Source organism: Corythoichthys intestinalis, chromosome 10, assembly GCF_030265065.1.
Source record: "Corythoichthys intestinalis isolate RoL2023-P3 chromosome 10, ASM3026506v1, whole genome shotgun sequence".
Classification (NCBI taxonomy): Eukaryota; Metazoa; Chordata; class Actinopteri; order Syngnathiformes; family Syngnathidae; genus Corythoichthys; species Corythoichthys intestinalis.
In genome coordinates, this window is record NC_080404.1 from 6,688,840 (window position 1) to 6,700,000 (window position 11,161).

Genomic DNA, 11,161 nt, shown 5'->3' on the forward strand with positions numbered 1-11,161 from the left:
CTCAGAGATTTGAAATGGCCTCATAGAGAAGGTGGGGGGGGGGTTGACATCTGGACACTCCTGGGGGTGAGTGTGTGTTTGTGTGTATCAGAGAGCGAGAGAGACACAGAGAGAGGAGACAAGTGGACCCTCCCAGTCCAACCCTTCTCTCCAGAGCAGCATCACCTATCTCGCTCTCACACACGTGCGCGCGCTAAGTGCATCTTTTTTGAGGATGTTCCTGCAAGGCAACGACAAATTACAACTTTGACTTGCGTGGTTGTGCGCGTGTTGAGCTTTGTCATTTGTTTGAGCGCAAGGTGAAACTCTCGCAGGATGTTCTACTTCCACTGTCCTCCGCAATTAGATGCTGAGTGCTGTCGTTCCAACACACGTAAGTGCATTCTTACACTTTTTGGTTTGATTATTAATGTAGTAATTTGTCACTTTCTTGGCATTTTGCGTTTATTTTACTGCATGGTTTGTGTTGGAAAAAGTTGAAATTGGTGAGGAACCCACACAACGCAAATAGATATGTATTTTATAGATACAGAAGAGCGTTTATATTTGCCTTAAGGGGAGCTTTTCACAAAGGAGGCATTTTTTTCCTTTTTTCACTAAATATGTATCTAATGTCCTTTTCAGTGAATTCAAGTACTTTTGCCAACCACACCCCAGCCGACTTTGACGATGGCTTCCTCCGGAGGAAACAGCGAAGGAACAGGACTACGTTCACTTTGCAACAGGTATGTTATTTCACTATAAATTCCAAACTGGAAGAGCACATATGTAAATGTTCGCACATTTAGTATTTTCTTTAGATAAAAGCCAAAGTTATAGTTAATTTATTCTTATAATATTCAAATGACTTTTTAAGTGTGTTCATTTAGGTTTTTTCCCCTTCCCCTAAATAGTGACATATTATCGTGTAAAAGCACGTTGTGCTTTTACACGATAATATGTCACTATTTTTTTTGCTGCTGCTGCACTGTAAAAAAAAAATAAAATAAAAATAAAAAAACTATAGAATTTACTCAATAAAATTGAGGTAACAAGTTAAACTCAGTTTGATAGTGTAAATTTTACCCAATTTTACCCAATTCTTTAAGTAAATTGGGTAAAATTTACACTATCAAACTGAGTGTAAATTGTTACTTCAATTTTATTGAGTGAATTTTTACCAATTTTTTAAAAAAGTAAATTGGGTAAAATTTACACTATCAAACTTAGTTTAAATTGTTACCTCAATTTTATTGAGTAAATTCTGTAAGCTGTTTTTAACAGTGTGTTAAATCACATTAACAACAACACAATAATGCTAATAATAATAATAATGATAATAATAATCAAAGGTGTAGGTTTGGTCTCAACATGGTGTGGATGCTATAACAGCATAACCTGCATATACACTTTTTGCTGGGGACGGGACATTAATAAGACCAAACACATTGGCTGAATGGGGGTCAGGGCTACATTTCTCATGAATATGCTGATGTGTTTCCTACGTAAAAATGTAAAAAGTTAGAATTGTTGTTTTCAAAGGAGAAAATGGGGAAATCAATTGCTTCATACAAAGGATATTTACAGTTGTGTTTTTGTATGTGGGTGTGTGTCTGTGTGTGTGTGTGTGTGTTTTTTGTTTTTTTTTTGGGGGGGGGGGGGGGGGGGGTAAAATGTCTGCAAATAAAATTATTTTCAAATGAATGCACTAAATGCACAGTAACATTACCAGGAGGAAACTTATCTCTAAGCTGCTCTCTATTTAAGTTTTGCAGGTTAGCAAGTTCACACAGTTTAATGTTATGCTAACTCTGATGCAGGTCGGACTTTCGGTAGCAAAATGAGTGGCGTATTCCCCACTTCCACAACATTGACGTCTTTTTACATTACTTAAAGTGGCTGCTGCTGCGGCTGGCCGACAATTTTTTTATAAAATATCCCTCATCTTCAAAGAGGGCGGAGGAGGCGGCATATTGACATTTTTTTGTCGGGGTTGCGTGAGTGTGCATGTTTGTGTGTTTTAGCTATCAGTCAATCAAACGTGCGTTTCAGCAAGTGAAAAGGGATAAATGTGAGTCTGAACATAATGAAAATAATTCACTTAATAATGGTAGTGTTTATTCTATTCTTGCAACGTATGAGAAGACAATCTAAATTACGTACAATATACAATGTACATCATACGTACGTCATTATACAATTCGAATAAGGTTGCTTAAAAGTTGGTGGGGACAATTTGAGCATCATGAAAAGTTGGTAGTGTTATGTCCCTACTGTCCCTATGCAAACCTACGCCCTTGATAATAATAATTCCAAGCTTAAGTTGCTTTCTTTCTATAAATAAATGTATGTATTATAAATTAGAGTAAATGTTAGAATGAATAGTCACTACATGCAATTATAGAAAATGCAATACATAAAATAAAATAGCATACTTTAAAAACACACAAAAATACACACTGACATTCGTAAAGCATCACATCATATGACATGAATACGGATTGCATTAATCAACAATACTATACTAATACTAGCACCAACAATAATAAATCAAAATAATATCCTTTTCATTCATTTTTGCATTGCAATAATTTATTTTCTAAATGTATTTTATTGTTTAAAAGTGTGCATTTGTATTTTTTGCTTTTGAAAAAACAAATTTAAATAATGTGTGTGTGCAGCTAGAAGCCTTGGAGGCGGTCTTCGCACAGACTCACTACCCGGACGTGTTCACACGCGAAGAGCTGGCCATGAAGATCAACCTGACTGAAGCCAGGGTGCAGGTGGGCTTCCATTGCATCTCTCGCACCACTTAAATGAAGAGGAAAGCGGATGGGGGAGCTTTCAGTAATCTCATTAAACAACAATGCTTCATCATGCATAATTAAGCATTTACAGAGTAATTTGTCAAGTGTTGGTTGATTTGAAGGCAAATAATGATCACCTTTACTGTAGAGTTATACGTCACTTCCTGCTTTTTGTGAGTAATCGTGTGGGACATAATGCCCGGGGTCAGCCTACACGGCTCCAGGTCCGATAATGGAATCTAGCGTTTTAAATTGGGAGGCGTCAACAAATTATTCCCCCTAATCCGATTATCACATTGCTATTATTCAATCTGTGCAAGCAGGGATATTAAAGTTGCATTATTATTAGAAAATAAATGTAATTTCTGTTGTAGCATCGTCCCCCTCCCTCCTTTTCTCCCTCCCATTTTTGTAGAGTGTCAATAGGCCTCCCCTGCATTAGGCGCCCGCTGCAAATGGAGATGAATGGAGCAATTATAGGCCATTGAGAGAGGGGGGAGTTGCTTGACTTGCAGCAGGAAGGTGCAGGGGTGAGATAAGTCCGCGGGCCGCATTGTTGTCCCGTCTGCATGTTTGCCGGGCCTTGTTGACATCACACAATAGAGATGTAACCTCCATTCATTGGCACATGATGATTAATGCCCGTTCCAATGCACTCCTAATCGAATGTGATGTTGTCAAACAATCCCTAAATGGGCAAATAAACGACTTCTCTCGGGCTGCGCAACTGTCAGCGGGAAGTCATTAAAATATGATAATGAAAAATGGCTCAATTAAATGTTCTTATAGGCTCTGACCTTCATTCGATTAAGGTACCTCCACTACTTGTTCTCACACGTGCACGCTGCAACTTTTGGACCTTTACTGGACATACGAATACTATAGCACGGCTTCAATTACGGTATGACGCACTGGACTCATATAGCTATGACTGAATGACATATTTGACATATTTTATGTACTGTATTACGCGGATGTGACCTCATCACTGTCCACCCTGTCATTGTCGGGTAGCTACACCTTTAAGAATCCTTCTGTATAATGATGATGATGATGATGACGAGCGTTTTGCCCTCAGTTGTGTAAGAATCAATGGATAATTACAGATTAAATAGTTATCTAGAGCTTAGCCTTGCAATGGCCAACTTTATTCTTATTATATACATAAACATCTTATTCTCCGCTTTTTTTCGGCAAACCACGTAGCCCGAACCATTTGACCGATCGGCACCGTTCAGGTATGAAAACGACCGGAAAATTCACATCACGATGGGAATCTTTCAATTGACCCCCCAAAATTTTCCATTCGCCTGTTAACGCGGGTTTTTAAAAAATTTATTATTATACGATCATAATTTTTTCTCCGCAATTTTTCAGTGCCGCGCAGCCCGAACTGTTGCACCGATCGGCACCGTTCGAGTATCGAAACGACCGAAATTTTTGCGCGACAATGGGAATTTTTAAAATTGCCCTGAAAAATTTTACGCCTGTAAACAAAGCAATTTTTCGGGGGAAAAAAAAGTTTCAAAATGTATCTATACTACAATTTTTGACCAAATCACGTTTTTGGGCATCAAAAATTCCGGGACGGTGGGTTAGGAGCATAAAAGTTGTATACAGAATTTGGAAAAAAATTAACGTTACCCCCGGAAATTTGCCCAAAAATTTCCTATTCATTTTTAATTGGAAAAACCCTGAACCGTTCGACTGATCGACACCGTCCCAGTATCGAAACGACCAGAATTTTTGCGTGACGCAGGTAATTTTTGAAACGGCACCGAAAAATGTTCCGTTCGACCATAAACACTGATTTACAAATAAATGGTTTTATACTTGTATAGGGCTTTTCCACCTTTTAAGGCCCTCAAAGTGCTTTACACTACATCGCCATCCACCTACTGGTGACGCAACACCAGGAGCAACATGGGATTCAGTATCTTGCTCAAGGATACTCAGACGAGTTCATCATGGTGGAGAATCGAACCCACAACTTCTGGGTTGGGGGGGGCAACTACTCTACCACTGAGCCACGCCACCCCAAACAAAACAAAAGTTCCAAAATGTATCTAGTTACAGACATTGCACATACATAGCTGTTGTCAGATTTAATGTTTGAAAAGAATCGTCACGTGACGTGGTTGTCATTCAACTCTTTCAGTGGCATGTCGTTGGAATGCAGACGCTAGTGCTATTGATGACTTTGTCGAATTTGGTCTCAGTACACCAAATTCCTTATACATGCACTGCAAAAACACACCTCCTTAAAACTAGTTCAATTTCCTTGTTTTCAGTGTAAATCTACTAGAAATGAATGAAATTATCTGTCAGTGCTTCAAGTATATTTTACTCAGATTTCTTGAAATGAGAAAAATAGCTAGCTTAACAGACATATTTTAAGAAGAAATTTGCTTGTGATTTATCCCATCTGTATTGCATATAGATACTGTATACTATCCTGACATGCTTGTCCTTTACATTATGCCACTTATATTTAACACACTCCTATTAAAAACAATAGTACATAACATGTGCTTAAAATACTCAAATACATTGCATTATTTAGAGTAAGATATACTGTATAGTTTGTCCAGTAACTTTCTATATGTCGGAAAACACAGATGAAAAAGGAGTTTCTGCTCTTGTCCCCCTCTTTAAAATAAACGGTTGTACTTTAAGCCAAAAGAACTGTTGTGTTTGAGAGAACACAACATGCTACCATAGCAGTTTTATGGTGCATTACGCCCCCAAACAATTTTTAATTTGTCCGTTTTACCCTGAGGACCCCCGTTTACAGATACCGCGCAACCGCTTTTGTTTCAACCTAGCCATTAAAAGAAGCTAAGTATGTTTACTATTCGAAAGGTCTGTCATTTTTAGCTTAGAATCATTCATTGATGTCTAATGTTTAGTTACAAAAAAAAAAACGACTTTAAAAAATTATATTTTAAACTTTTAAACAAATTATGTCACAATGTCAAAAATAGTGTCTGTAAATAAGTCATGGATATCTACCTCATAACTATTGCTTAATTGTATTTTTGTTGTTGTTGTTGTTACTTTCACATTTTTCCTGATATTTTAGATGATAAATAATCGATCCAAACAAAGAAAATTTGGGAAAATAAGTAAATAAATAGAAACGTTTAAAAGGGTAAATATATAAAAAAGAAAATCTCGACCACTCCTTGATGTCTGCGATTTCTGCATGCAATATAACCCTTCTTATATTACCGTGATTCACCCATAAAATCCTCCCAAAAGTCGAGCTGTGTCCATTCACACCTGTGTCTTGACACTTGGTGATACATGCTCCACGGCGTTTTGGGATAGAAAAGAGTTAAGTACGTAATAACATCTTGTTAAAATCATGGCGCCTTTAATTATGCTCTCTCATGCTCTCATCTCCAATTAGGTTTTCGCTGTTTATTTATTTATTTTTTAAAATGCCCTCCTGTTAGAAAAAAATAAATAATAGATTTTAAGCTTTCCAATGATGTATCACACATGCATACCGTATAGGACAATTTTGAAATTTGGCCAAATTGGGGGTCTCAGAGGGGAACCTCAAGTCACCTGAGTGTTTTCCGCCATATCTAGCTTATGCTGGTGCCTGTACCAGCAAGACCAGTACTAAAACAATAAATCCAGCAGAACCTTTTCAGATTGGTTGTATTTTGATACTTCTGTTCTTTTTGTTACAAACAGCAGCACGTGCTACATTTTTTTTAAAAAGTAAGTACTGTATTCCACTGTTTGAGACATAATCTGATTCATTGCTGAATTATTTTTAGAGCTGTAGGTAAATGTTTGTGGCGTGACCAGAAAGTCAGTTATTGCGTTTTGTGTTATTGCAGGTTTGGTTTCAGAATCGCAGAGCTAAGTGGAGGAAAACGGAGCGAGGCAGCACAGACTCGGAAGGAGGCAAAGAGCAGATGAGCGAGGGAGCTCCACCGACGCGCAGCCTCAACTCTCAGTCGCCTGTAGAGCCGAGCCGGAAACACAAAGAACCACTGGACATGCAGCAAAGGTGAGGTCAAAACGTCTTCACCCATTTTTATTCAATCCAGAATTATCCCAGCATGAAACAAACTAAGTATGCATTTTTGAACAAGAAAAGTATGGTTAAGTTGCATGTTTACGAAACAAATGCCTAAATATGCACTAAGGTATGATTGAGTTACTGTGGGCAGTAAAACATTTACAAAACTAGTTTACTAGTTCCTTCCTTTTGACTAACTTTAAGGTTTTTTTTTTTTTTTCTTATTCATCCAGAGCTATATGAAGTGCAGTCCATTCTCATGTTGATAAATAATTGAGCAAAATATTAGTAATGTCTCTCGGTACGATGCAGTGGACTGCAAACTGCAACTGTAATAATTAATATATTGTGACATTAAAAGCTGTGAAGGTGCCAATAAAAATACAAGCATCCTTATTTTTAATCAAGGTGGTTTTTTTTTGGTTTTTTTTTATTACAGTTGTTTTTTATACTGGTGTGTTTTAGCTGTTCTGTATTCAAACAACAGATGAGGGAGCAGTCTATTACATTTGTGTAATGATTTAATCAAAATTTTTTGCAAGAAGATGGGTTTGATTTTTGTATAAGTTGGTAACTCATTGGACACATACAAAAATGTGCTGTTGAAAGAGGGCGGTCCTTTTTCTATGGTTGGTGTTAGCATGAATATCCCGACTCCATTCGCCAACAATTATCAGTCTCCTACTCATCGACTTTAAATGTGGTGTGCTCGTCCTTGACATGATAGAATAAAAACTTTTTTGTGACCAGAAATAGCGAAAATAATCGCCAGAAGAAAATTTGTTTAACAGAAATTTCCTTATTAAAAGTGTCATAATAACATCTTTATTCAATTCAAAGCTATCATGAAACAAGATTTTGTTAAAGATACTCAAATGAGATGCCAAAAATGATCTGAAAATGTAGCAAAAACAAATTTTTCCTTCCTGTTCTCATAAATATCCACATGGCTCTATTTTACGGGTATTAAAGATGAAAATTCCCTTTGCCACCTCCCCCCCAGTCCTAAATATTTCTTCATTGTATTAAGCTTAATGTGCCAATGACAGGATTAAAACAAGTCTGAAATAGTAGGGTTGTTCCAATCATGTTTTTTTGCTCCCGATCCGATCCCGATCGTTTTAGTTTGAGTATCTGCCGATCCCGATATTTTCCGATCCGATTGCTTTTTTTTTGCTTCCGATTCAATTCCAATCATTCCCGATAATTTTTCCCGATCATTTTGGCAATGCATTAAGAAAAAAAATGAATAAAACTCGAATATATACATTCAATATACAGTACATAAGTACTGTATTTGTTTATTATGACAATAAATCCTCAAGATGGCATTTACATTATTAACATTCTTTCTTTGAGAGGGATCCACGGATAGAAAGGCTTTTAATTCTTAAAGGATAAATGTGACTTTGTATATTGTGACTAAATATTGCCATCTAGTGTATTTGTTGAGCTTTCAGTAAATGATACTGCAGCCATTTAACTGTTCTGCCCAAATGCATGATGGGAAGTGCAACCATGACTGTGCGTAGTGGCACCAATTGATATATCTTCTCTGCGTTGGGAAATAACATAGGATGTTAAGTAAAGATCAACTACTACCTTTCTTCCCCATATTGCTTCCCATGATATTTCTAATTGTTGAGAGAGGGATTGTAAGGCTTTAGCCATTTAAAAAAAGGCTCCAAACACTGCCAAAATTTACTCTACTCATTGTACGCTGCCTTTTAGCTCTATATATAGGTAAAATGGCGCTATTATAGATTGAACGCGACAATGCGTGAGTGGGTCGTGCAGCACATGCGTTCATTGCGTTAAATATTTTAACGTGATTAATTGAAAAAAATGTATTACCGCCGTTAACGCGATAAATTTGATAGCCCTACTTTAAGCCAAAATTAAAGACTCTGGTTGAGTGTAAGACATTTTGTCTGTAATGTTAAATACAATTAGAAAACGATTTAATGAAAAAATATATTTAAAAAAGGCACGTCCGATATTTTTTTGCCGATTCCGATACTTTGAAAATGACGTGATCGGACCCGATCGTGAGTGGGTCATGCAGCGCATGCGTTAATTGCGTTAAATATTTTAACGTGATTAATTTTTTAAAAAATTAATTACCACCATTAACCCGATAAATTGGATAGCCCTACTTTAAGCCAAAATTAAAGACTCTGGATGAGTGTAAGACATTTTGTTTGTAATGTTAAATACAATTAGAAAACGATTTAATTAAAAAATATATATATATTAAAAAAAAAGGCATGTCCGATATTTTTTTGCCGATTCCGATACTTTGAAAATCACGTGATCGGACCCGATCGATCGGGACATCTTTATTAAATAGCATTATTATGTGAATTAGAATCATATTTTGAGACGTTTCGAAGATATACAAAAATTTGGCAAAGCGCAGATGACGAGAAATTTGTCTTTTAATCTGCCGTTTAGCCCTACCAGTCATTACAGCGCTCTAGCGTCCCCAGCTGGAGGACGACGTTTGCAGTGTCACAATTTCATCTGATTTAGAATTCAGCCCATTGAGGGGGAATTATTCAGAACAAGGAAAATGCGACGAAAGGAATGTCATTGTTTCAATCTCTCTACTCCAATATTTTTACAGGATATTCTTTTTATCTAAGTATTTTTTTCCCAATTGCTAAATAAATGGTATGGTCATGACAAATAACAGTCTTGTGCTAAATTGATTCTGAAATATTCAAAATGCATTTATTCCGTACGACATGGCAAAATTACTCCATAATGGTCAAAACTATCGACTTCTTGCACCTCCCAAACAATATTTTATGCCGGCTTTTGTCATTTCCATGACCCGGCTTCGGAGAGCGAAAACAAACCAGGAGGCGTGACAGCTAGTCGACATGCCAACCCGAACCGAGCCGCGTTTCAAAGTCTTATTCTCGCCTTTCGAAGCGAAAAATCACACAAAACTACCCCGGATCATTTCACACGGTGGCAGAGGTGGGTAGAGTAGCCCAAAATTTTACTCGAGTATGAGTAGCGTTACTTCAAAATAATATTACTCAAGTAAAAGTAGTCATCTAAAAGATACTTGTACACAAGAACAAGTAAAAAAGTATTAGGTACAAAAGAATACTGAAGCAATGAGTAACATTGTGAGTAACTGCTTACGATGTTTTGATTTTTTTTTTTTTTTTACAATTGTATTTTTTCTCAACACAGTTATCTATATGATCTGTTATCATTATACTGTACAATAACCCATTACATAACCACAAGTACACCAAAAAAATCATTAAGTTTCAGTGAGAAAAAAATTATAGAAAGGAAGCATCATTCCCCCAAAGTGCATAAGCGCCCTCTAGTGGCGAAAATAGTTCCCAGTTTGAAAACAGGTAGTACCCGGGGTTACAACATACTCTCCTTACGCGATTTCGACCATACGACCCTGGAGTCTCGTCCACTATTTTGTCTCCAGTCGTTTTTTTTTTTTTTTTTTATTTAATCTGCTTAAACAGTACCTTATTGTAGTTCACAGTATCTTATTTTTCACAGTATCTTTACTTTTTTAATATGACATGTTCCGTCCTCACTAAATGTGAAGTTGTTCAGACAGCAAACAAAGCAATTGTGCCATTTAAAGCTTTTTACTTCCTTTACTTTTGACAATTTGTAAAGCTGTAACACACATATGCACACTTATGTTCAACACGACACACTTTTTAACAATTGAACACTTGAGACAAAACAATTATTGCATCTAATCTGATCAATATGTCAATTTAATAGATTAAATTAACCTAATTTACCTTACAAAAGTCCCCTAGCTTAAATGCTACGAATGCTAACGTATTTACAAATGCATACACAAACATATATTAGTTGAAACAACTTACAGCCTTGTGTGGGCCAAACCAGAGCGCAGCTGTCCTTTATACATGTCAGAAGTCTCAGGCTACATCTACACTAGGACAGATAATTTTCTCCTGGTTATTTTGCCAACTATTTTTATACCTGTCCACACAAGGTGCGTTTAAGGCCCCCCTGCTTCTGCAAGGTACGCCTGCATTTGCGCAAACTACGCATGCCTAGAAAGGAGCAGCCTCATATGTCACGTCTTCGATGACGCGGTTTACCTCTGAACCGGAAACTCATTACTCGCCAGCGGGAAATTTCTAAATTACTACACCTTCTAGACCAGCGGTCGGGTAGTCCGTTTTGTGATCACTGTTTCGTGAATGCAATTGATCAAGCGGAAACGAAAGTGAAGGGAGAGCACGCTCGGCTTTTACGAGCAGTTGCCGAGTTCTGATTGGAATAAATCTTTAAAAAACAACAAATGCCTGACATC

At 37.0% G+C, this 11,161-nt stretch overlaps 1 protein-coding gene across 1 annotated transcript in view; it reads left to right on the plus strand.

The window, feature by feature from the left end:
- Window positions 1-255: 255 nt before the first annotated feature.
- The window catches only part of drgx (dorsal root ganglia homeobox), a 16,120-nt gene continuing 5,214 nt past the window's right edge, over window positions 256-11,161 (plus strand). Inside the window, exons 1-4 of the mRNA XM_057849084.1 lie at window positions 256-373; window positions 625-725; window positions 2,661-2,762; window positions 6,641-6,813. Coding sequence (XP_057705067.1) covers window positions 316-373; window positions 625-725; window positions 2,661-2,762; window positions 6,641-6,813 — 434 coding nt within the window. The 5' untranslated portion in view covers window positions 256-315. The remainder of the gene's footprint in view (window positions 374-624; window positions 726-2,660; window positions 2,763-6,640; window positions 6,814-11,161) is intronic.